At 47.1% G+C, this 26362-nt stretch overlaps 2 protein-coding genes across 5 annotated transcripts in view; both read left to right on the top strand.

Annotated features, from left to right (window-relative positions):
- The window catches only part of PRKDC (protein kinase, DNA-activated, catalytic subunit), a 126561-nt gene extending 107709 nt beyond the window's left edge, over positions 1–18852 (top strand). For 2 of the 4 annotated variants that reach the window (XM_055545943.1, XM_055545944.1), the window contains 17 exons: positions 2379–2553; positions 3176–3357; positions 3970–4150; positions 4519–4679; positions 6493–6704; positions 7821–7908; positions 7992–8135; positions 9204–9408; positions 10557–10624; positions 11002–11222; positions 11423–11515; positions 14461–14550; positions 14722–14793; positions 14877–15078; positions 15488–15676; positions 16206–16345; positions 18059–18852. In XM_055545943.1, coding sequence (XP_055401918.1) covers positions 2379–2553; positions 3176–3357; positions 3970–4150; positions 4519–4679; positions 6493–6704; positions 7821–7908; positions 7992–8135; positions 9204–9408; positions 10557–10624; positions 11002–11222; positions 11423–11515; positions 14461–14550; positions 14722–14793; positions 14877–15078; positions 15488–15676; positions 16206–16345; positions 18059–18263 — 2628 coding nt within the window. In that variant the 3' untranslated portion in view covers positions 18264–18852. Of the gene's footprint in view, positions 1–2378; positions 2554–3175; positions 3358–3823; positions 3905–3969; positions 4151–4518; positions 4680–6492; positions 6705–7820; positions 7909–7991; positions 8136–8376; positions 9183–9203; positions 9409–10556; positions 10625–11001; positions 11223–11422; positions 11516–14460; positions 14551–14721; positions 14794–14876; positions 15079–15487; positions 15677–16205; positions 16346–18058 lie in introns of those variants that run through there. The other 2 variants (XM_055545945.1, XR_008702138.1) reach the window with 2 other exon arrangements.
- Positions 18853–20160: 1308 nt separating this feature from the next.
- LOC129626665 (histone H3.3C) lies at positions 20161–23485 on the top strand. Its single transcript, XM_055545948.1, has one exon. It carries the CDS (start codon positions 22728–22730, stop codon positions 23136–23138), a length of 411 nt encoding a protein of 136 aa, XP_055401923.1. The 5' UTR covers positions 20161–22727; the 3' UTR covers positions 23139–23485.
- Positions 23486–26362: the final 2877 nt, after the last annotated feature.

Below are 26362 nucleotides of genomic sequence, written 5' to 3'. Positions count from 1 at the left end.
CCCATTCCCAGAGCTTACTCAAACTCATGTCCCTCGAATTGGTGGTGCCATCCAACCATCTCATCCTCTATCATCCCCTTCTCCTCCTGCCTTCAGTCTTTCCCAGCATCAGGGTCTTTTCAAATGAGTCAGTTCTTCGCATCAGGTAGCTAACATATTGGAGTTTCAGCTTCAGCATCAGTCCTTCCAATGAATATTCAGGACTGATTTCCTTTAGGGTTGGCTGGTTTGATCTCTTTGTGGTCCAACGGACTCTCAAGAGTGTTCTCCAACACCACAGTTCAAAAGCATCAATTCTTTGGCACTCAGCTTTCTTTATAGTCCAACTCTCACATCCGTACATGACTACTGGAAAAACCATAGCTTTGACTAGACAGACCTTTGTTGGCAATGTAACGTCTCTGCTTTTTAATATGCTGTCTAGGTTAGTCATAGCTTTTCTTCCAAGGATCATATGTCTTTTAATTTCATGGCTACAGTCACCATCTGCAGTGATTTTGGAACCCCCAAAAATAAAGTCTCTCACTGTCCATTGTTTCTGCATCTATTTGCCATGAAGTGATGGGACCAGATGCCATGATCTTAGTTTTCTGAATGTTGAGTTTCAAGCCAACTTTTTCACTCTCCTCTTTTACTTTCATCAAGAGGCTCTTTAGTTCTTTGCTTTCTACCATAAGGGTGGTATCATCTGCATATCTGAGGTTATTGATATTTCTCCCAGCAATTTTGATTCCAGCTTGTGCTTCATCCAGCCTGGCATTTCACATGGTGTACTCTGCGTAGAGGTTAAATAAGCAGGGTGACAATATACAGCCTTGATGTATTCCTTTTCCAGTTTGGAACCCGTCTGTTGTTCCATGTCCAGTTCTAACTGTTGCTTCTTGACCTGCATACACATTTCTCAGGAGGCAGGTCAGGAGGTCTGATATTCCCATCTCTTTAAGACTTTTCCAGTTTGTTGTGATCCATACAGTCAAAAGGTTTGGCATAGTCAATAAAGCAGAATTAGATGTTTTTCTGGAATTCTCTTGCTTTTTCGATGATCCTATAGATGTTGACAATTTGATCTCTGGTTCCTCTACCTTTTTTAAATCCAGCTTGAACATCTGGAAGTTCATTGTTCACATACTGTTGAAGCCTGGCTTGGAGAATTTTGAGCATTACTTTGCTAGCAAGTGAGATGAGTGCAATTGTACAGTATTTGAACATTCTTTGGCATTGCCTTTCTTTGGGACTGGAATGAAAACTGACCTTTTCCAGTCCTTGTGGCCACTGCTGAGTTTTCCAAATTTGCTGGCATATTGAGTGCAGCACTTTCACAGCATCATCTTTTAGGATTTGAAATAGTTCAGCTGGATCTCCACCACCACTAGCTTTGTTCATAGTGATGCTTCTTAAGGCTCACTTGACTTCACATTCCAGGATGTCTGACTCAGGGTGAGTGATCACACCATTGTGGTTATCTGGGTCATGAAGATTTTTTTTATTTCTTCCATGTATTCTTGCCATCTCTTCTTAATACCTTCTGCTTCTGTTAGGTCCATGCCATTTCTGTCCTTTATTGAGCCCATCTTTGCATGAAATGTTCCGTTGGTATCTCTAATTTTCTTGACGAGATCTCTGCTGCTGCTGCTGCTAAGTCACTTCAGTTGTGTCCGACTCTGTGCGACCCCATAGATGGCAGCCCACCAGGCTCCCCCGTCCCTGGGAATCTCCAGGCAATAATACTGGAGTGGGTTGCCATTTCCTTCTCTAATTCTATTCCCATTCTATTGTTTTCCTCTATTTCTTTGCATTGATCACTGAGGAAGGCTTTCTTGTCTCTCCTTGCTATTCTTTGGGACTCTGCATTCAAATGGGTATATCTTTCCTTTTCTCCTTTGCCTTTAGCTTCTCCAGGGGCTTTATTTCCATTCAAATTAGCAAAGAACATTATTTGAAATAGCCGAAAGGTGGCAACAACAAAGCTGGAATGTGTATCAGGAGGAGGTGGGTGATAAACTGTGGTTCACCCTGCCAGAGAGCATTGTTCAGCTGTAGGGAAGAGTGGGATTGTGAGTCAAGTCGAAAGTTGTCTGCTGATTTGACGATACCAAGGGTCCGGAAGAGGCAGATCCAGAAGCAAAAGGCCATGGTCACCAGCAGCTGGGGAGGGGAAACCCCTTTGGACAGGGCTTTCGTGGTTGAGGAATGTGTTGTGAATTTGGTGGCAGTGACGCTCTCCCAGCCTCCCTGGAGTACATGTTGTGGCTGCCACTGTCCCTACAGTAAACACAGGGACACCCCGTGGTTTCAGCTGAGGTGATGGGTCTCTGCTCCCTGCTGAATTGTGTGCTGCGGGCCCCATCTCATCTCTCTGCTTCCTCTCTCTCTCGCAGAACAATTTCTCACTCGCCTTGAAGCTGCTGAAGGAGCTGCACAGAGAGTCGAAAGCCCAGGAGGACTGGCTGGTGACGTGGGTGCAGGCCTACTGCCGGCTCAGCCACAGCCGGGCCCGGGCCCAGCGCCGGCCCGAGCAGCTGTGCACGGCGCTCAGGACTGCATCCCTGCTGGGTGCGAGCTGCTTTCCGGGCGGCGCGCGTTCTGGATCCTGTCTTCTCACCTCTTCTTTGTGCTGCTCTATCTGACGTTTGGGAACTCAATCTTATAAAAATGTTTTAAAAGATAATTTTATTTATTTTTGGCTGTGCTGGGTCTTCAGTACCACACGAGCTTTTTTCTAGCTGCAGAGGATGGGCTCTGGAGCACTCGGGCTTCAGTCATTGTGACATATGGGCTCAGTAACTGTGACTCCCTGGCTCTGGAGCACACGTTCAGTAGTTGTGGCCATGGGCTTAGCTGCTGCTTGGCATGTGGAATCTTCTTGGCTCAGGGATGGGACCTGTGTCTCCTACGTTGGCAGGCAAATTCTTTACCACTGAGCCACCAGGGAAGCCCTGTAAAATTTTTCTTAAATGTTTATTAGGTATTTGGAGCCAAGGTACTTTGTATCCTACTAATACTATGACTTTTGGAGCTTTTATTTCTTTAAAGTTTAGGTTTAAAATGTTCTTTTTAACACTTAGCTAAGTTTTGGGTGTAATAGTTTAATTATGATTATATTCTCTTTAATTTGTGTTTTTACTCACTTCTAAAAAATTTGTGTGTGTGTGTGTGTGTGCGTGTAATCCAATAGCTGAGAACACATCGAGCACAAGCACCCTGGCTTCCCGTGACCATCACGTCCTCCTGGGCACGACCTACCGGATCCTGGCCGATGCTCTCTGTGACGAGCCCACCTGCCTTGCTGAGATCGGGGAGAGTAAGGCCAGGAGTGTCGTGGAGCTGTCTGGGTCCAGCTCGGAGGATGCAGACAAGGTAGTGAGGCTGGGGACCTGAGCTCCTTGTATCGTGTGTTTGTCGTGACCGTGACGGTTCTGCTGCATGAAAGCAGCATCAGGTCTTGCTGTGTGCTTTTAACACGTAGCTGGCAGTTACACGCAACTGAGTTTGCCACTGGGCTAGTGACACCCTCCATGTGCTTCCTGTTCATCTGGATAACACCTTTCCTTTAGTGTCAAGAATGAGGAGTCTGTGTTGATCCCTGTGGACAGTTTTTCCATGCACTTTGCTATAATCTTGCCACCCATCGTTATCCAGACACCCCACTAGCTTGTGGGGAAAACCAGCTTTTCTGCTTTTTTGTGTAGCAGCTGCTCTGTTGGCTTTTTTCAGGTGATTCTGTGTTATCAGTAATTCCCATGTGCTCCTCATGTCTCTTGTGTCCCAGCCCTTCCTCAGCCCCACTCTGGGGCCTGGGGGCCCACCTCGTGTTGTCTTTCAGGTCCTGAGGTTGTATGAGGCTCGTGTCTCTCCTGGTCTGGCACTAACAGCTTTGTGTTCACTGGTGGCCCATGGGGCCCAGGTAAGGAGGAAGGTCCTCAGGAAGCTCTGGGCCCACTCACAGCTTTCGGGGTCTCTGAATTCCAGGTCATGGCAGGTTTGTACCAGAGAGCGTTCCACCACCTTTCTGAGGCCGTGCGGGCGGCAGAGGAGGAGGCCAGGCCCTCGGCGTGGGGCCAGGGCCCTACAGCCGGCGTGACTGTGGCTTACTTGACACTCGCCGACTTCTGTGACCAGCAGCTCCGCAGGCAGGAGGAGGGCACGTCCGGTGAGCCTCACGTTGTGTCAGCATGCAGTTTGTTTGAGCGGCAGTGACACGGACACACCCTGTGGCCTGCCTGTGACCAGTGGCAGGCTGTCTCTGTCCCTCCGTCTGCTTACCTGACGCGAGTATGACCGGCTCCTATGGCCGCCCTCCTTTTGCAGCCCAGGACTCAGATGGCTTCACCCAGGAGTAGGGGTCAGCCCCCGAGAGAAGCCCTCACACGCGGCCCAGGACCGCCTGCTCTGCTGCAGTAGTTGCTGCAGAGGGAACATGACAATTACAACATGCAAGCCCCGGGAAGTGAGTGTCAGAGTCGGTCACTGTGTCTGCCTGGGGGTAGTGACCGCATCTCCCCTCTTCTGTCCCACTAGTTCTTGGGTCCGCAGAGCTGCTCACGTATCCAGCCCTTGTGGTGGACAAGATGCTGAAGGCATTGAAGTTTCACTCAAGCGAGGCCCGGCTGAAGTTCCCCCGGCTCCTGCAAATTGTCACACAGTATCCGGAGGAGACGTTGGGCCTGATGACTAGAGAGGTCAGTGTGTTCATTCCAGCAGCCGGAACTTGATAGAACTTATGTCCAGACACGCACCATGTATGGGGCACGGGTGATGGCTTTTCCTAACCACCACTTTCTGCTCCATCCCAGAACACGTGTCAGTGAAACGCTGAGAGTGAGCTCCCAGGCCCTGCTTTCCTCTGGGGGTGTTGGTGTGAAGACTCTGTCTGCAGGGGGACCTGAGGGGCAGAGAAGGGGCGAGGCTGGCACATGACCTCCTCTCCCTTCAGGGCTGAGCCTCGTCTGTAGCATCCGGGGCCTTATGCTCAGCTCACTGTTCGGCAGCGCCACGTTTTGGCAGGGGACGTTTTGGGTGCCAGTGCACCACACCCTGCATCTCAGGGACCCTGAGGGCTCCTGCGAACATCCCACTCCCCTGCTCATGTCCCGTGCCGGCCTCTCTGCTGGGGCTGCGTTGGGGCAAAAGGGAGGCAGGGTCCTCAGAGAGGCTCCTTAGTGACTTCTGTGGTGCTGTAACTGGAAAACTAGGCCAGGCTTTGAATTGACAATGTTCAGAAAGGGTGACACAGCACTGTTAGCTAGGCACAGCAGGCTTGTAGATGGTGCTGTCACCGAACTCAGAGTCAGTTCTCTGTGCATTTGGATGGATGAGCATTTCAGTAGGTGCAACACAGGAAATTAAGGTCAATTTAGTATGCAACACACAGGCGTTTTTCTTAAAGATAAGTAAAGAAATTTCAATAAGTTATGATTTCATTTTTCCCCAAATCATATTTATATATAATAAAATAACATCTCGAGTTTGTGTGGAAACAGAGCAGTGGGTCTATATCAAGACCCTCGAGAGGGGCAACTGGCCTCGAGCTGCGGGTTCCCTAAGCTGCCCGCCCTCCCTCGCTTTACACCAGTGTTTCAGGTGCATCAGATTTTATCCTGAAACAAACGGCTGGAAAAGCGTTGGAGGAAAACCTGAGCGAAATGTAAAAATGGTCTTCAAGTTGAGAGACAAAAACCAGGGGCTATAAAGGAAAATAATTTGACGCTCCTGTCATTTAAAAAAAGAAAACAACAACCATATACAAAGTTTAAAAGAAAACTCAGAGAAAAATATTTGCAACACATAGTGGAGATGGAGAGCAGTTGTCTCCAGTCTCCAAAATAACAGACTAATAGAAAACAGGAGATGCCCGTGTGATTAAAGTATGTGAGGCCAAGACGCGCAGGCTTCTAAAAATGAAACATGCAAATTACAATCAGATACTCTTTCATTTCTCAGATTGACAATAAATTTTAAAAGTTGATTGTCCTCAGTGTCGGAAGGGATTTGGGGAAAGACTTTTGAAGGTGAAAATTTGAAAAATCTTCTTGGAGGAAAATCAGTGATTTTTTACTGTTAACATTAAAAGTAAGAAGGGAGTTAGGAATTTCTCCTGTGGGCATATAGCACGGGTACAAAGAGATAAACATGGAGGGATGAGCCCTGTAGTATTGTCTGGAAAGCAAGACCTGCAGGCACCCTAAAAGTTGATGATGGAGCACAAGTGAGATGACGTGGGATACAGTACAGCTTGCGGAAGGAATGACGTAAATCTAAGGAGAATCAGCAACAGCGGTTCTGTCTGCTTCCCTTCTTATAAAGAAAGGGGCCGTGTGAGTGCCCAGAGAAGGCTCGTGGCGGGTCAGAACCGAAAGGGCAGGAGAAGGCCAACCTCCATCAATGCGTCTGTCTGCTTTTACGCTGACAATCGCAAATGCAGCTGTGCTTTGATGTTGGACATCCAGCCCCTATGTAGGGAAAGAACATTAAATGCCCTGCTGTGTGTTGCAGATCTCTGCTGTCCCTTGCTGGGAGTTCATCGGCTGGATTGGCCACATGCTGCCCTTGCTGGACAAGGAGGAGGCGGTCGCCATCCAGCGCACCGTGGAGGACATTGCCGACCACTACCCGCAGGCCATTGTCTACCCGTTCATGATAAGTAGCGAAAGCTACTGCTTCAGAGACACTTCTTCTGGTCATAAAAACAAGGAGTTTGTGGCCAGGTGACAGAAAAATTAGGTCGCTCAAACACTGAAAGGTTGTAAAAATGACTGTGGGCCAAGCAGACACGGACGCTTATGTTTGTCCTCAGATGAGTTAGCGCAGCCCTGGGGCAGGAGGCCTGGGCGGCTGCAGGCTGGGTGCGTCCACCTGGAGTGTTACTTGCTGTAGAATTTCTTTCCTTTTGTAAGCACAGTTCATCTCACAGTGTTAGTCGGGAGAGGGTTGCACTAAATGCTAGTGATGCCTTGGTTGAGACAGACTCGAGATGCATTCTGAAATCAGTTCCTGAAGTTCTGAAATTGAAAGTCTTTGGGAAGCCCCTCTTAATTAGGACTCGCAAAATAGCCCAGATGTTATCCTTTTGGCTTCTTCAGTTGATTCGTGAGTGAGCACACAGGCAGTGGTGTTTCGCTTTAGAAAGAGGACTTCGGTAGACGCCAGTGTTGTAGCCGCCCTTCTGTGTCAGGAGCTGATGTGCCTAGTTATTTAGAGTGGTGAGCTTCTGAGTGGCAGTGTGGCGGAGCGCACTGCCCTGATGGGCTGGCCACGCACCCACCGCCCCATGACGCCCACCGCCCCATGACGCCCACCGCTCTGTGGCACCCACCTTTGTCTCAGCAGAGGCAGCTGTAGCGTGATCAGTTCCTTAGAAAGAGAACAGTTGCAAGTTTGTTGAGAAAGGGACCTTTATAACCACAGAAACTGTATGTGTCAGCTTGTGTGCATCAGAATGTCAAGGATTTGCTTTCACCTCATCTTTCTTTCTTTTGTTAATAAGTATCTGTCTTTTTTTTTTTTTTTTTAAGTTCATTTACTTATTTGGCTGCACTGGGTCTCAGTTGCAGCATGTGGGATCTTTAGTTTTAGTTGCAGCATGTAAGATCACGTTTCCCGACCAGGGATTGAACCCCAGACCCCTCGCATTGGGAGCACAGCATCTTAGCCCCTTGTCCCACCAGGGAAGTCCCTGTTTTAATTTTTAAATTGCTCCTTCCCTGGACTAGGTAGCTGGTTAAATATTTTCTTATATATAAATATAGTTATATACATATAAAAATTGTTGGCCTTGATCTTTGGAAGACGTTCGAGCACCTAAACTTGAATTTTTGTAACAGGATTAAAGCTAAGCTGGATCGAGAAGGCGTGGTTCAGGATTTCATTAACGCCCTGGAGCAGCTCTCCAACCCTGAGATGCTTTTTAAGGTGAGGTGACAGCTCCCAGCGTAACACACGGAACTCAGTGAGACTTGCCTGTGGTCCCGCTTGACATGTCTTTCTCTGCGCAGGACTGGATGGAGGACGTTAAGGTTGAACTAGGGAAAACACCTGTGGATAAAAAGAACATTCAGAGAATGTATGAGAGGATGCACGCAGCCCTGGGAGACCCACAGGCTCCTGGCCTTGGGAGTTTTCGAAGGAGGTTTATCCAGGTACGTGGATGGCAGGCTCCTCGAGATTACAGAGTCGTGTGGAGACCAGGGCTTAATACTTGCTGGTTTGTTGATAATTCTGGTTTTAAAATGTCTATTGCACTTGTAAACTTCCGTTAGATCTGTGACTTTCTGGCATGTTTTTAGGTCAGATAGTGGCACGTTTATTACATTCTGTTTTTCAGATGGCTAGATTCTTAGATGTAAAGATTAAGTGTGGTTTAATTTTCTTGGTTCTCAGAGTGATCCTGGATACCACACATGTCTGCACCATCACCACTCAGAATCCCAGACGACAGGTGGACGGACCACAAGGCTGGCAGGGTTCAGCAGAATTTGGGTGTGAGGTCAGGCAGGGGCTGGCCCAGGGTCGACCAGAGAGGGCAGCAGAGTAGGTGCTGCAAGCGGTCACAGAGCAGCCTTCCAAGGAGAGCAGGGGCCCACCCTCTCCTCCTGTGGAGGGCTCCTGTGGGATCACACCTGGGTCATGCCAGAACATGCACACTGGGTTTCCTTTCCCTCCTGCTGAGCCCGTCAGCTCTGACCCAGAAACTCTGGCCTGACTGGGTCTAGCACAGTCCGCTGCCCTCCTGGGCAGAGCCCCTATAGGAAGAAACCTTGCTGCAGCTGCAGCCACGGTTTGTCCTGAGGTTGGTTTCTATTACCTGGGACCATCCATCTAGAACTTTCTACTTCATCACAAATCAACACATAATTTGCATCAATTAAAAGGTTAATCCACCAGAACAGGGTTGAAACATTCAAGGAAAGTGAAACTATTGATTAAAGGCATAGAAAAAAAGCAATGTAACTGAGTACCTATTTGTTATAAAGATTTATAAACCTAGAACCTTTCCAGGAGTTCAACTTCACATTAAAGATAAATTAGATGGACGTGTGTATACTACTGTGTATACCATAGGTGACTGATGAGAACCAACGGTATGGCACAGGGAACTCTCCCCAGTGCTCTGTGGTGACAGCGGAGACTAACACTGTGAAGCAACTGTACGCCAATAAAAAAAAAAATTTTTTTTTAATTTGAGGTAAGTTTATTATTACTTTCAGGCTTTTGGAAAGGAATTTGATAAGCACTTTGGGAGAGGAGGCTCTAAACTCCCAGGCATGAAGCTCCAGGACTTCTACACCATCGCTGGCTCGCTACGGGAGAGGATGCTCAGGGCCTCAAATGCGCCGGGGAACCTGAGGGAATATTCTCCCTGGATGAGCAACTTCAGGGTGGAATTCCTGAGAGCGGAGCTGGAGGTCCCTGGTGAGTTCACCTGTGGACGGACAGCACAGCGCTGGGGAGAGTCATGCCAGAGCAAGAGCCTCTGTCTCTAAGAGGGCGAAATCAGAATCATGACAGTTTTTTTTCTTTTTTTTGAAAAGATTTTAAATTCCACATGTTTTTCCTCATGAGGAAAATCAGTAGTTTCTATGATCAGTACACTTAACCACATTACAAGTCCCATCCCATTCCTGAGGACGAGTGCTCAGCTGGCCCCTGCTGTTATGGTAGCTAGTAATGTTCTCAGAACCTACCCATGCTTTGCCCTGCAGAACTTTTCTTCAGAAATGAAATTCAGGCGATCCCCCGAGATGCTGTGTGTTTTATTCCAGCCCCTGCAGCAGAGCACATCAAAGCGGGTGGCTGCCCAGTGACGCATTGTAAGTGCTGTGTTTATACCACACTGTGCAGTGGCGTCCTGTCTACGAAACAGTACATACGAAAGTTAAAACACACTGTTCCTGAAAAACGCCATCTCCTGGCAACTCAGGGCCGTCACCAAGCCTCCATTTGTAAAAACGGCAGTGTCTGCAGAGCAGTGAGATGCAGTGTGCCTGCACCCCACTTCTCGGGAGACGTGCTGGCCCCACCTGAAGTGAGGGGGGGTGATGGCACCTGACATGCCTTCAGGAGGGGCTGGTGGCTCTGCAAGCAGGCGGCGGCATGCTGGCCAGATGTGGGCGCTGTGATCCTCACATCCTTAATTTCCCCTGGAATTTGCCAGACAAAAAATGTTATTACAGTGACTTGTATCCTTACTCCAGTGGGGGAAAAAAAGATTTGGAGAAACACTTTTCTTTGTTATTATTAACAGCTATGCATTCCAGACCGTGAGTTTCAGGAAGAACATTGAAGCATAGCCTCCTGATACACAACGTGACTGGAATCGGGGCTGAGGTGGGGGTGGGGGGCTCGCCCAAGGCCCTGTCTCCCCATTTGCTTCTGTTCCAACAAATAGGAAGCAACATCCATTAGTCAAACGAGAAATAACAGCATTTTAAAAAAATACATCCACTGAAAATTTTGAGTAAAATTTTTTCTCCTGTTAGACTGGGGGAGGGGGATGAAGCGGGGTGTGAAGTGCATGTGCTGTCCCCACAGCGTCTGAGGCGGCTTTCTGTCCATCCCAGGTCAGTACGATGGCAGAAGCAAACCAATGCCCGAGCACCACGCGCGGATCGCAGGCTTCGACGAACGGGTAGGTGCCGGTTCCACCAGCTCCACGGCCGGGCTCGGCCCCTCGGTTCACTCCCCACATTGGTCTCAGGTGTTCTCTGAGAGTTGTGTTATGAGTTTTCTGATGGAATATACTGACCTTAATATAATGTTTCACTTTCAACATCAGTCATGTGTAAGGGTCTAGTAGACTTGAGGCATCAGCTCTGTGTGTGTCCATTATAGACGTAATGCAAGTGGACATGTCATGTGGCTTGTTCACAAGCACGCATGTTTGTCAGTGTAACTCATAATCAGGGCAACCAGGGGCCCCACAACCTGTCACCCACCTGCATCCCTCTGGGGACGAGACCACCTGGTCTCTCAGCTGCACCTGAAGATGCTGTTCAATCTCTAAAGGTGAAAGTGATGGCCTCGATCAGGAAACCCAAGCGCATCGTGATCCGAGGCCACGATGAACGGGAGTATCCCTTCCTGGTGAAGGGCGGTGAGGATCTGCGGCAAGACCACCGCATCCAGCAGCTGCTCCAGGTCATGAACAGCGTCCTGGCCCACGATGCCGCCTGTGGCCAGAGGGGCCTGCAAATGACCACCTACCACGTGGTGCCCATGACCTCCAGGTGCGGCTGCCCCTCTGCAGTGGTGGGGGGTGCCCTTTGTGGGCAGGGGCAAGGGACAGTTCGGGTTTCAGGTGTCACAGGACAGAGCAGCAGCACAGACTGCTCTGCTGTGAGGCTCCTCCTCGTGGAGGAAGCGAGAGCAGAGCTGTTGTATAGAGAAGGCCGAGCAGCAGGGGCTCATGACTGTCCCTTCCTTTCAGGCTGGGGCTAATTGAATGGATTGAAAACACCTGCACGTTGAAGGACCTTCTTCTGAGCAGCATGTCTCGGGAGGAGAAGAAAGCCTACACCAGGTGACCCGAGGCCCAGGGCCCATCTCCCACTCCACCTGGCCACCCCAGCCCACTGCCCCGCTCCCTGGGCGGGACTCCTTTACCCCATGCCTGCAGGGACGTTTTCAGGCTCTTTTCATTGCTGCCCTGCCCAGCCTGTTCCAGTCTGCCTCTAGGTGGGTGAAGATGACCTGGAGTCAAGGTTTCTAAGCAGTCATTCAGTCACTCAGTCATGTCCAGTCGTTCAGTCATATCCAACTGTTTGCAACCCCATGGACTGCAGCACTCCGGGCTTCCTTGTCCATCACTATCTCCCAGAGTTTGCTTAGACTCATGTCCATTGAGTCGGTGGTGCCATCTAACCATCTCATCCTCTGCCTCCCGCTTCTCCTCCTAAGTAGTAGCTGCATATATTTTATCACAATCTTTAAAAAAGAATTAACCTTAAACAAAAAGAAGAGTGTTTGAAGAAGATAAAGCAAATAATAAGATTTCAGCTAACATTTAGTTATATGTTTTCTGTGGCACCATTCTCAGTTTTTACTGTGTATGAAGTTATTTTTTTACCAAAACTTAACACGGTGAGTACTACTGTCCCCTCTGCGCAGACAAAGCAGCTGAGGCTGGAGAGGTGAGGTGTCCCTGGTGTGTAAGGGGTGCAGGTCGGAGACTGCTGGGCGCAGGTGGGTGACTGGTGGGTGTAGGTTAGTGCATGTGAGTGACTCATGGGTGTAGGTCAGTGCAGGAGGGTGTAGGTTAGAGTATGTGAGTGACTGGTGGGTGTAGGTGGGTGACTGGTGGGTGTAGGTTAGCGCAGGAGGGTGACTGGTGGGTATAGGTTAGTACACGTGGGTGACTGGTAGGCGTAGGTTAGTGTGTGACTGGCTGGTGCAGGTGCGTACAGGTTAGAGCAGGTAGGGGACTGGTGCTGAGTTCCAGGTCAAGATACAACAACTTTATACTTTCCTTTATCCTTTGTTATTTTCCAAGTTTTCTATACAGAAAACATATATAGTTTTCTATATGTATTTTTGTAATCAGTAATTAAAAAAAAATTGTTCCTTGTTTCTGTACAGAAAGGAAAGAACAGTGTGGCTTACAGCCATTTTGAAGCGGGCGTTAGCACGTTTGGGGACCAGCAGGAGGATGGTGGGGAGGAGACAATCATAAAAGGCCTCAAGCCTCTCCTCCTCCTCAAAGCATTTGCGTAGGAGCAGCACTCTTACCCAGGGACGGGAGCCTGGTGGGCTGCCGTCTAGGGGGTCGCACAGAGTCGGACACGACTGGAGCGACTTAGCAGCAGCAGCAGCGCTCTTACCGCCTCTTACTTAACATAGGAGCACTGCTCTTTTCAGACTCTCATGCCTGGGTAGTAGTTGCTACAGAGTGTTTACCCACTTTAAATTCCAATCACTGGAGTCCTTTGCCTGAAATGACTCCTGCTGTCCCTGGAGGACTGCGCCCGGGGTCAGGAATCTGCTCTAGGATCTGCTAACACACAGTGAGCCCGACTGGCCCCACGGCCCCACTTGTAAGGTGAGAAAATGTGAAAAGCGCACTGTACACAGATGTCCATGGGTGTAAAGTGCTTTTCAAATTGGGCTTCCCTGGTGGCTCAGCTGGTAAAAAATCCGCCTGCAATGTGGGAGACCTGGGTTCGATCCCTGGGTTGGGAAGATCCCCTGGAGAAGGGAAAAGCTACCCACTCTAGTGCTCTGGCCTGGAGAATTCTATAGACTGTATAGTCCATGGGGTTGCAAAGAGTCAGACATGACTGAGTGACTTTCACTTTCAAATAGGAATCATATAAATTGGAGAAGGCAATGGCACCCCACTCCAGTACTCTTGCCTGGAAAATCCCATGGACGGAGGAGCCTGGTAGGCTGCAGTCCATGGGGTCGCTAAGAGTCGGACATGACTGAGCGACTTCTCTTTCACTTTCCACTTTCATGCATTGGAGAAGGAAATGGCAACCCACTCCAGTGTTCTTGCCTAGAGAATCCCAGGGACGGGGGAGCCTGGTGGGCTGCCGTCTGTGGGGTTGCACAGAGTCGGACACAACTGAAGCGACTTAGCAGCAGCACCTTTTTAAAACAGCCCCCATTCCTAAAATCCTTGCCATTTTTTCCTTAATTTGTACTTGCAATTTTCCTGCCTACACATTTTTGTCCAGTTGTAACTGGGAGAGAATTTAGATTGAAATCATCTCTTCCTGAAATTAACTTAGTAGCAGCTCAGAAAAGCTTCACGGGAAGTGATTTAATTACTAAGTAGCCCATATAACCCTGTTTCATCTTCAGCTTTTGATACAAACCCCAAAGTGGCTGTACAAGCACCAGCTGTTTCCACCTGTCCAGACACTGCCTTTTGTCTGTGAAGCGTCACTGAAAGCAGCTTTTCAAATTGAGCTCCCCTCCATCGTCATTTAAGAAAATGCTTTTTTGCACTTACTGTGGATTTTGTCTGTATTTCCTTATTGGAAATGTTTTAAGAAAACGTGTGGCAATGTTTAAATAATGACAGAAGCAGACAGTCTGCCATCAACAAGTAATTTGTGGCTGTGTAGTTTGTTAGTGACTGGCCTGCTGTGAACAGGTTGTGTGTGGTGCTGCCGTCCTGCTGGGAGGGGTCCCCCCTCCCGGGGGCCTTCGGAACCATATGCCTGCATCATCAGCTCATCTTCCTCCTCTGTGTGAAGCGGGATGTCACTTGTATCTGGTGCTCTATCCCTGCATTTTTGCACAGGAAGTAGCCATGTGTTTTGAGGAGTGATTCAGAATGAATAGTGGTATGTTGTTCTTGGCCCAGGGTGGCAGGAATGCAGTGTCAATATTAAATATGATTTAAGTCATATTTGTTTTTCCTGCCTCTTCACTACTTTGCAGTGAGTCCCTGATGGTGGGGCCTCTGAAGTCAGCTGCCCTCGATACCTTCCTAACATTGGTTCTCTTTGTCCTGCGCGTTAGTGACCCCCGGGCGCCCGCATCTGAGTACAGAGAATGGCTGACCACGATGGTGGGAACGTGTGACCCTGGGGCCTATGCCCTCATGTTCAGGTACGTGGTGTTCTCATCCCCGCGTTCCAACTAGTTCATTCTTCTCAAAGTTGTACATTCACTTTGTTTCTGAGAAAATTTTGCCTTGGAGTGTCAGTTTAACAAAAAATTTTAAATTTTAAATTATGGGAAGTTTGTTCTAATCAGACATTTCCTATGATTAAATCATAGAGTAGCTAATCGCACTGAAGCAGTCACATCTTTTAGGAAAAGAGAAAGTAGAGTGCCTGCAGATCTCTTAAAGTAAGTGCCTTTCTGACTTTACACCTGTTGAGGAGGGGCAGGGTTGGGGCAGAGGCCACATGACCGTCCCCTGTCCCCTGTAGGCGGGCCTTCCTGAAGATGAGCACTGGCCCCGAGGCCTTCTTGGCCCTTCGCAACCACTTCACCACCTCCCATGCAGTCCTGTGCATCGGCCACTGGGTTCTGGGCATTGGAGACCGGCATCTGAACAACTTCATGGTGAGCCTGGAGACGGGCGGCGTGATCGGGATTGACTTCGGACATGCGTTCGGCTCTGCCACCCAGGTGAGCTCACCCTGCTCTGTGCTGGGGTGGACCTGTCATCAGCTTTGTGACCCCTCTATGGACAGTTGGCCTGCTGTGATCGTTAAAGTGGCCATTCTTGCAAAATGGGAGAGTCTCAGCTTTGTATCAGCCTCATTCAGGTGATTGTAGACGGTGTGCTGATAGATTAATTACATCACTTGCTCCTGTAAAAAGGTAGGAGGCTCATCAGAACGTCTTGCGTGGATGAGATGCACACCTGATGTCAGACTCCAGCTCTCCTCTTGGCCGTGTGGTTGCTTCGGGGCACGGTGACCTCACACCCATGTGGCCAGTTCCAAGAAGAGGGGAGCAGATGTGCTCAGCACGCATGAGCGACAGCTGCAGGAGGCCTCACTCATCCGCCTCCTGCATCTCGTTTGCTCTTTAGTTCCTGCGGGTCCCTGAGCTGATGCCTTTCCGGCTGACTCGCCAGTTCATCAACCTGATGTCACCATTGAAGGAGACAGGGCTCGTGAGCAGCGTCATGGTGTGCGCGCTGAGGGCCTTCCGCTCACGTGCCGACCTGCTCACCACCACCATGGACGTGTTCGTGAAGGAGCCGTCCTTTGACTGGAAGGTCGGTGGTTCTCCCCCCTTTGCAGCTTTGTTCCAGCATGCTCATGACTGACCACCTTTCCTGTCTCCTGGTGGGGATGTGTTTACCAATGTACTTACTGGTTCTGTACAGTTCTCAAAGTTAACATTTGGGATCATTTAGCTTGAAAATCAGACAAGAGACCTGACTTTTATTTGGAGGACACTGTTAGACTTGAGAGTATTTGTAGTCCTTTGGTGATGGGGATTGGTTTCTTTTAGACAAGTTTTAGTTTTGAGTCTGTTCCACACAACGTCAGCATCCTTCTCAGCTCAGCGCCCAGGAGGAAGCGCGGCAGTGACACCTCCTCAGGGCGGCCGTGGTAAGACCAAGTGTAGGCCCTTACGGTCGCCGTCACTGTCACATGCGCTGCAGGGAGAGTGTGTGCAAAAAGCGGCAGAGCCCTTCCCAGCTGGAGACTTGGTTTATTTTGAGATCACTACCTGTTGGGTCTGTTTGAACGTGACCGTATGTACCATTAAGCAGAGAAAATCATGTTTCTTTCCCTCAGAATTTTGAACAGACAATGCTGAGAAAAGGAGGATCATGGATTAAAGAAATAAATGTAACTGAACAAAATTGGTATCCACGGCAGAAGATTCATTATGCTAAGAGAAAGCTAGCAGGTGCCAATCCAGCAGTTATTACTTGGTAAGCATTTATTTGTGGAAAAACACACACACACCAACATGCCGTTGTTCCCAAGAGAATCACTAAACATATTTGTGTGTGTGTGTGTATGTACTCAGCCTGTGCCATCAGCCCGTCACCCCCACTGACAATGGGGGCTGGGGTGCAGCATGCAGAGGCCACCTCTCACTGCCCGGCTGGGTCCTGACTCTAAAATACACACACGCATGCCCCACACCCCGGTCAGCCTGGCAAGGTCCTAACTCTGAAACCCACACTCACACTGCACATACACAGGCACACACCGGTCAGCCCAGCAAAGTCCTGACTCTTAAACACACACAACACATACCATACTCCCCCCACACAACACCACCCCCCGTCAGCCCAGTGAGGTCCTAACTCTGAAATCCACATTCACACCACACACACACACACGCACACCCCACACCCCAGTCAGCCCTGAAACACACACAGACACATAGACACAGACACACACACCCCAGTCAGACCGGGCCCCCTCACCACACCCCTGGGCCACAGACACACACACACACCCCCCCCAATCAGCCTGGGCATGTGCATGCATGTATACACGCACACACACACCAATCAGCCTGGGCGCGCACGCATGCGCGCACACACGCACATACACACACACGCACCAATCAGCCTGGGCCCCCTCACCACAGTCCTGGACTGTCTCATGAACATCTCTACCTGCATGAGGAAATGTTGTTTTTAAATTTGCTTCTGTCTTTTCTCGGGACAAATGTGGCCCTGGTGGCAGAGCCCTTGGGTGCACAGAGCATAGTGGAGGCTCATTAATGCATATGCGGATCAGATTACCTTTAACCTAGCTTTCATGTTTTTCTGGTTGAAGTCTACAACAAATACAGATTTGCAGAAATGATTCACAAGAAGGAAAAAAGTTGGATTTTCCTGTTAATAGTAAATGGTGACCGTGGTCAGTTGTTCTTTGACAAAGATGCCAAGACCATTCAGTGGTCTTTCCAGCAAAGATCACTGAAAGGAATGAAGGTGGAACTCCCACCCTAAATGATATACAGAGTTAATTCAAAGAGGATCAAGACCTACTTGTGTGAGCTAAAACTATAACATCCTTAGAAGCAAACATAGGGGTAAATCTTTTGGACCTTGGATTTGGCAATGATATTTGACATTCTTAAGTCTAAAACCAAAAGCACAAACAAGAGAAGGAGAAAGAAAAGCACAAATTCATCAAAATTAAAAACTTTTGTGCCTCAAAGTATACTATCAGGAAAGTAAAAATAGAGTCCACAGAATGGGGTAAGACATTTGAAAGTCATATAGCTATAAGGAACTTGAGTATAGAATCCATTAAAAAATTCTTACAGCTGAATAATAAAAAGACCACCCAATGAAAAAAATGACCAAAGGACTTGAACAGACATGTCTATAAAAGAATATAGACAAATGGCCAATAAACAAATGGAAAGATGCTTAAAATCGTTAGTCATCAGATAAATGCAAGTGAGACTCCACACCCACTAGGATTGCTATTAATATAATCAGAAACTGGAATATAACAAGTTGTTGGTGAGGAACACACACACACACACACAGACGGAATCTTGACTTTGAGGACAATGAGCAGCAGAGAGTATGCTGTGTGACCAGATGGAGCGTCTGGTTTGGACTGGAGAAGTAACCTGCAGTTTGTGTCTTTGTGTTGCTTGATCTTTTTTCCAGTAATGAGCTTCTCCTGGGCCATGAGAAGGAGTCTGCCTTCAGAGACTACGTTGCTGTGGCACAAGGAAGCCGAGAGCACAGCGTTCGTGCCCAGGAGCCTGAGAGTGGACTTTCAGAAGAGGCCCAAGTGAGGTGCCTGATTGACCAGGCAACTGACCCTAACATCCTCGGCAGAACTTGGGAAGGGTGGGAGCCCTGGATGTAAGATCCCCTGGAGGCAGCAGACAGGGCTCCTGTGTGTGTGTTTAGAGACCGTCCTGAACTCTGATCCAAGCCACCAGTGACTTCATCTTCCCAAAGCCCCAGAGAGCAGGTGTCTGTGTGTGACTTCCTCTCGTATCACAGTTTAATCCAGCTCATGATGAAGTGAATGCTGACCCGGGTGAGGGACTAGGCCATGGTCAAGGATGAGCTTAGGATCACAGTGGACATAGAAGGGCGGGTGTATCCAGTCTCGTGCAAGCGCCAAATCATGGCACAGCAAACAGGCGCTATGGCCGGATGAACAGCTGTCAACGTTAGTGGTGTGTGTGAGCATCCCACATGCCTTGGAAATTATGCCCAGAAGACTGTCCCGCAGACTTTGTGAGAGTAACTGATGGGATGTTAGGTTGTATCAGCAGCGCAAGAATATGAACAGCTCAGGGTGTGGTTATGGCTTATTATGTTTACACATGGTTGTGTAATGTGTGAACAGAAAGGATCTCTTTATTGTTGTCTGGAATTGTGGCACCATCTGTTACCTGGTGGCTTTTAGAAAATTGATAAATAAACAAACACAAGAGAGTCAGAAATGATGTTCCCTGAATGCTATGAGAACTTTATAGATGTTTATCCCCAAATTTTCTCCTTGATTGTGATTTGACATGATTGTGTTTGACATTTTAGGATATTTTTGTAGGTTTTCTCTTCCACATTTTTCTCCTCTAGCTTTGACAGTTTATGATAGAATTGTCCTCTAGAAGGTAAAGTGTTGAGGAGAGAGAAAGTTTTGGTCTTAGCTTTGCTACCTTTGCTACTCTGATCACAGCTGGAAGGTGGATACAGGAGCTTTGCATCCCAGACTCGGGGAGTCTGAGCAGGCCTGGCACTTGACATTCCCGTTCTAGGAACATGAAGAAAACCCCTGCTTGAAATGAGTCCTCCTTGGAGATATAGCATGATTCTGGGGCCGCAGGTCAGGTTATGAAATGCAGGATGGGAACAGCTTCCTGTCCACTCACCAGCCTCGGTCCCCTCGCCTCCCCAGCTGGAGCCTGTTTCAGGCTGACTTGAGCTTTGTGTTACAGCTTTCCAAACATTTCTAATCCCAGACTCTTCGATGATTTGGGGAAATGGTGAATCTTAGTGCCCCGACCAGGGATCAGATCCACATCCCCTGCATTGCAAGGCGGATTCTTTTTTGGGGGGAGAGTTTGGGAGACCACTTGTCCTTCAGTTTTATTTTCACTTTAATTATTGTGAAATAATATTTTAAGTGTGGACCATATTCCCCAATTCTAGCTAAAGAGATAAGCATGTTTGTATATGTGTGAACAAGCTTGTAGATTTCTAATTGTTGTCTCAACACTTTAAATCACAACATTTTAAAATCGCAGGTCCCTCCTTGGAGAGGTTAAGGGTTGTTCCTATTGCTGTTGGCAAGGGTAATCATGGACTGACAGTGTAGATGAACAAAAAGGATCTCTTTATTGTTGTCTGGAGTTGTGGCACCATCGGTTACCCAGTGGCTTTCAGAAAATTGATAAATAAACAAACACAAGGGAGTCAGAAGTAATGTTCCCTCAATGCTATGAGAACTATTTTTACAGATGTTTATCTCCAAATTTTCTCCTTGCAAAACATTAGTTATAGAAAAACACACATTTATACTATGTTCAGTTGTGAGGTTTTTGAGCTCTACCCTATATAATTCAGAATCAGTCACTCTTTGGTTGTAATAAAATGTAGGCAAGTTGCCTTTTAAACTTTGTTTGGCATCCTGAATTTGAAAACAGACTGCTGTTGTCCACCTGCACCTCTTGAAACGGAATTCAGATCAGTGGTGTGCCAGAGCCCTCTTGTTCCCACCCACACGAGCAACATTCAGAACACCAGGGATTTTGCTAGCGAATTGTTACGTTCACGCAGAAAGTCAGCAAGTGCTACGAATCAGGGTTTCTGTTTATCAGAGTCTGTGCTCCAGTGGACAGCCGGTGTCCACAGTTAGGGCGCCGTCAGTCCAGGCTGGGTCCATCCAGCATGACGCCCGCAAGCTCCTGGATGCCAGTGTGTGGTGGTCACGTCCCAACTGTCTCCCGCTATGTCCCCTCTCGTCCTGTACCTCTCCCTGGATCCTGTCTTTATGGTCTTTGCCCAAGATCACTGCCACTGCCTCCCAGCAGACTCTCTACCACTGGAGGGACTTCCCTGATGGTCCAGGAGCCAAGACTCTGTGTGCCCAGTGCAGGGGGCACAGGTTCAAGCCCTGGTTCAGGGAACTAAGATTCCCACAGGCTGCACGGTGTAGCCAAATAAATAAATAAGTAAATCTAGTACTAGAATACAGTTTAGGAAAGAAGCCTGCTATCCTGGAATTGAAGAAAAGGTAGTTATCTCCGACTATTGGGGAAAATTGCTATATAAACAGGGCGCTTTTGATTGACTGTAAAGTAGGCGTGGTTTTTGTGTAGTAGTACCCCAAAAAATTGCTCTACAGACTGAATCTACAACTGTAGAATTTATTTTCAAAACAGTAGGCCAGCGCTAGGTTACAGCCCGTAACTGTGACAGTGACAGTAATACAGCCACAGTGCTGAGCCCGTGCGTCCTGACCTCATGACGTCCTGTTCTAGCCGGCTGATCAGAAGCAGGTTGTGGATGAAAACATCCCCCAGAGGGACTGCTCCCCTGGGGCATGGTCACACCCATCTCTATCTTACTCTGCCCGAGCCTGGGCTGGGGGAGACCCTCCAAGCTGCCTCAGCTCCAGTGTGCCATCACCCAGCCTGCTGCAGGCATGTCCATAATTAACACTGGTTGTTGTCATTTTAATCGCTAAATCATGTCCAATCCTTTTGCGACCCCATAGCTCTTCAGGCTCCTCTGTCCACGGGATTTTCCAGGCAAGAATACTGGAGTGGGTTGCCATCTCCTTCTCCAGGGGATCTTCCCCACCCAGGGATCAAACCTGCCTCTCTTGTGTCTCCTGCATTGGCAGGCAGATTCCTTTCTAAGAAACTGAGCTAATTAACAGTGTTAGATGTGCAGAAATACAAGAATGCTGCATTTTCTTCTTTTTTTTTCTATTTTCACCATTTTAAAAAATTTTTTATTGTTTAAGTGAAGCATAATTGCTTTACAGAATTGTGTTGGTTTCTGCCTAACCCTAACCCTAACCCACCTGGCCTCATTAAGAAAGTAAAACATTTGTGAGTCTCCTGCAGAATTTTTTTTCTCCAGATTGTAGAAGCTCTCTGTCAGCACAGCACTCTGGGCCTGGAGAGTTCAGAGAATCACTTCAGTAATGTGACAGCCTTGTCCATTTAAAATGGAATTCAGTGCCAGCTTCCCTCAGAGGCATTCATTGAAACTCCGTGTGTGAGCTGTTCCTGTTGTCACTTAATAATGTCTCTCATGTTTGCCAGCCAGTGACAGCATTGCTCAAGTTCATTAGGCTGGACTGGGCTTTCCTGGGATGTGTGAACCCTCCCACAGTTCATTCTGCATCTTGTTTGGAGCAAGGAGCAGCAGCCCGTGCCATGCTGTTAGGGGCGCGAGCAGAGGTGGGTGGGGTCCGGGGCTGACCCCTGCAAGGTGGATTCTTAACCAAGTGGTTTGATATTTAACAATAGTAAATCTTCCAATCCACGAACATGGTGTCTTTCCTTTTATTTAACTTTTTTCAGCAGTGTTTTGTAATTTTTACTAGTTTTTGTTGTTTCTAATCTTGAATTCCATTTTTTGAGACAAAGGATGGTATATGAAAATGACATACTGATATTTTCTATAAAGTTCATGAAGGATATGTAGCCCAGGTAAGCATGTACAAAGGAAAGCGTGTCACCCTGACCCCTTACAGAGCTGGGAAAGAACATTGTTGTTTTAAGTTACACTGCTAGCATCAGAAGGAAAAGAAACACTGATCTTGATGGCTGAGCAGGCACTCCACCTTGAAGGAGCTGTAGTTAATGTGTGATCAGACACACCCTACATCCCTCTACACACTAAAGGGACGGCAGGGATGGAGGAGGCCTGAGCAAAGAAATTTTTTATTTTTCTTGTCCTGCCTTCAAATAGAAATTTTTATTTCATCACATTTTAGAACCTATATTAGAAAAGAAAGATTGCAAATAAGTAATGCTACATGTTTAGGAGACTAAGAAAGAAGAACAAACGTAAACTTGGTGCCAGTAAAAAGAGCACAAAAAGAAGCAGCAAGCAAAACACTGATTCTTTGAACAGCTCTTTGATAAACCTAGACTGATTCAGAAAAAAAAAAAAAAAAAGCAAATATCTAATATCAGAAACGAAAGTGGAGCGCAGAGCGGTTTGGTTGTTCGTTGGAAGGAGTTCTTTGGTTCGTTGGAAGGAGTTTTTCCCGTAGCTGAGCTATTGCGGCTCTTTGGGCAGCAGCGGCGGCGCGGCAGTCGGAGAAGCGGCCTAAAACTTCGGCGTTGGGTAAAAGAAAATGGCTCGAACCAAACAGACTGCTCGGAAGTCAACAGGTGGGAAAGGGCCCCGCAAGCAGCTGGTCACAAAAGCAGCCAGGAAAAGCGCCCCCTCTACAGGCGGGATGAAGAAACCTCATCGCTACAGGCCCGGGACTGTTGCGCTTCGAGAAATCCGTCGTCACCAGAAATCCACCGAGCTTCTGATCCGGAAACTGCCTTTTCAGAGGCTGGTGAGGGAGATCGCCCAGGATTTCAAAACCGACTTGCGGTTCCAGAGTGCCGCCATCGGTGCGCTGCAGGAGGCTAGCGAAGCGTACCTGGTGGGCTTGTTTGAAGATACTAATCTGTGTGCCATCCACGCTAAGAGAGTAACCGTCATGCCCAGAGACATCCAGTTGGCTCGCCGGATACGGGGAGAGAGAGCTTAAGTGAGGGCGGTTTTTATGGTGTTTTGTAGTACATTTTTGTAAAATACTTTGGTTTAATTTGTGACTTTTTTTGGTAAGAAATTGTTTATAATATGTTGCATTTGTACTTAAGTCATTTCATCTTTCACTCAGGATGAAGGCGAAAAGTGACTGTTCACAGACCTGAGTGATGTGAGCGCTGTTGCTGAGGAGTGACAAGTTGCTAATATGCAGAAGGGATGGGTGATATTTCTTGCTTCTCATGATGGATGTTTCTGTATGTTAATGATTTGTTGGGTAGCTATTAAGGTACTAGAATTGATAAATGTGTACAGGGTCCTTTTGCAATAAAACTGGTTATGACTTGATCCAAGTGTTTAACAATTGAGACTGTTAAGTCTGACCATACATCACTGTGATAGAATGTGGGCTTTTTCAGGAGTGAAGATACAAGTCTTAACCACAGTGTAACTTACAGTTTCCTTAAAAAAAAAAAAAAAAAAGTCAACCTGGCAGCTATAGAATACACTATGTACATTTATAATAGCTATTTTATATATTGTAGTGTCAACATTTTTCAATTAAATGTTTTACATTGACATGTGCTGGAGAGTGTTGTCTTTAAGGTGTGTGTAATTGAGAGACCGATAGGTTTTCTCCTGAGTAGACTGCTCTTGTTTATGTAGTAAAATGCTTTGTGCGTTATGCCTTGCATAAGTCCTCGTTCTACCACATGTTAAACTAACCCTCTAGCTGATAGTGCAAACACTAACAGGGAGGGGGATTTATTTATAAGGGCTCTGGACTATAATACAAGTTATTCACAGCAGCAGCATCTGTTACTAATATCGTAGTTAGTGCAGCTTTTCTTTGTGTTGTGATTGGTCTGATAACTAGGTTGAACTTTCCTCTACCAAGGAAGAACAATACTGAACTTTTTTCCTTGTGGGGTTTGTATTATAACTGCTAGGGTAAACTTGCTGTGGGGGAGGGACACAGCTTCGGCTTATGGAACCTCTGCCAGTTAAAATCGTGTTCATGTGGCATAGGTTCTAGGAAAATCACTTCATAGAGATGGCTTTCCAAGTGGTTTAAAATTTATCCTTCTATTGAAGTTTTTAGGTCAATTATGTAAGTTGACTAAATTTACAAATAAACTTGTTTATTCAAAAAAAAAGAAATGAAAGTGGAGACATCAACCTTACAGAAATAAAAATTCCTAGAAATATAAATTGCCAAAACTGACTCAAGAAATAGAAAATCTGAACAGATCTGCAATGAGACTTAATTAGTAATTAAAAACGAGAACCCCCCCCACCCCCCGCCAAAAGACACAGATGGTACATTGGTGAATTCTACCAAACACTGAAAAAGGAGTTAACACCAATCCTCAAATGCTTCCAAAAAATATCATAAAGGGAAAAGCTCCCTAACTGATCCCAGGAACCCAGCATTACCCTGATATCAAAGCCAGAGACTCTATAAGAAAACAGTAGACCAATATCCCTTACGGACACTGATGCAGAAATCCTCGACAAAACACTCAGAAATGGAGTCCAGCAGCACTAAGGATTACTCTCTGGCACATGGTGCCATCCCAGCGCTGCAGGGTTGCTTCAGCATCTAATACCCATTGTAGTGATGCCTAACATTAATACACAAAGGAAAAAAACAGGTTCGTCTCAATGCAAAAAAGTATTTGACAGATTCAATACAGTTTCCCGATAAAAATCACACAGCAAACCAAGACTAGAAGGAAACTTAATCAACCTGACAAAGGACATCTATGAAAATCTGCAGGTAACATTCTACTCATTGGTGAAAGAGAAAACATTCCCCTGAGGTCAGGATCAAGAGAAGGATGCCACTTTCACCACTGCTGTTCAACACTGCTGGATGTTCTAGTCAGAGCAGTCAGACAAGAAAAAAAGATTCAAATTAGGAAAAAAGAAATAAAACTATCAGACAACTAACAGACAACATGATCATATATACAAAAAAAAAAAAAAAATCCCAAAGATTCACAAAGTACTATGCTATGCTATGCTATGCTAAGTCACTTCAGTCGTCTCTGACTCTGTGTGACCCCATAGACAGTAGCCCACCAGGCTCCCCCGTCCCTGGGATTCTCCAGGCAAGAACACTGGAGTGGGTTGCCATTTCCTTCTCCAATGCATGAAAGTGAAAAGTGAAAGCGAAGTCACTCAGTCGTGTCCAACCCTCAGCGACCCCATGGACTGCAGCCTACCAGGCTCCTCCATCCTTGGAATTTTCCAGGCAAGAGTACTGGAGTGGGGTGCCATTGCCTTCTCCTCACAAAGTACTAGAGATAGTAAATTAATCCAACAGTAATTAACTGTTCTTACCCTCTTCAATACATCTGTTCTCGGATTTTTTGCTCCAGAGAAGTGATGGAACTTCACTGCTGGAATCAGGACTCCACCCTTATCAGTGGGTGATTGTCCAAACACTTATTCTTTGGGAGGATAACAGCAGAAAACTCTTATTCCACCATCTTGCTGTGACATCACTCTCCTACATAGCTCTCTTGAAAAGAAGGTTTCAACACAGTTTCATAGGTATATAAGCATAACCAGTAACACATGTAGCTTATAGTGTTTCAGCATATTTCAGTTATAAAAATTGTACATATATAGATACAGTAAAAGGATGAATGTGCAAACATACAGCTAAAAACAATTTTTAATTCCAAAAAATAGTATACACCTAGGTTGCTTAACGGAGAAGGCGATGACACCCCACTCCAGTACTCTTGCCTGGAAAATCCCATGGATGGAGGAGCCCAGTAGGCTGTAGTCCATGGGGTCGCTTATAGTCAAACACGACTGAGCGGCTTCGCTTTCACTTTCCACCTTCATGCATTGGAGAAGGAAATGGCAACCCACTCCAGTATTCTTGCCTGGAGAATCCCAGGGACAGGGGAGCCTGGTGGGCTGCTGTCTATGGGGTTGCACAGAGTCAGACATGACTGAAGTGACTTAGCAGCAGCAGCAGGTTGCTTAAACACAGAGGTTAGTACACATCAGTAAAGTAGGAAGTAACTCACCCCATTGAATACATTAATTATGTGCAGTTTTTTGTATACCTATATCTCAATAAAGCTGGAGGGAAACAAAGTATGTTTCACACACATACTTCTATCCATAGTAACACACCCACCAGTTTTAAATACACTGAATTATGATATACCATTTAATAAGGGGGCAGCCATGCCATGCACATGT

The sequence above is a fragment of the Bubalus kerabau genome, chromosome 14, assembly GCF_029407905.1.
Source record: "Bubalus kerabau isolate K-KA32 ecotype Philippines breed swamp buffalo chromosome 14, PCC_UOA_SB_1v2, whole genome shotgun sequence".
NCBI lineage: Eukaryota > Metazoa > Chordata > Mammalia > Artiodactyla > Bovidae > Bubalus > Bubalus kerabau.
The sequence above is the reverse complement of the archived record's forward strand: the minus strand, read 5'-3'. Positions and strand labels throughout refer to the sequence as shown.

Excerpts from the sequence above, each read along its gene's own strand:
- LOC129626665 (XM_055545948.1), top strand. The coding sequence starts at position 22,728 with ATGGCTCGAACCAAACAGACTGCTCGGAAGTCAACAGGTGGGAAAGGG.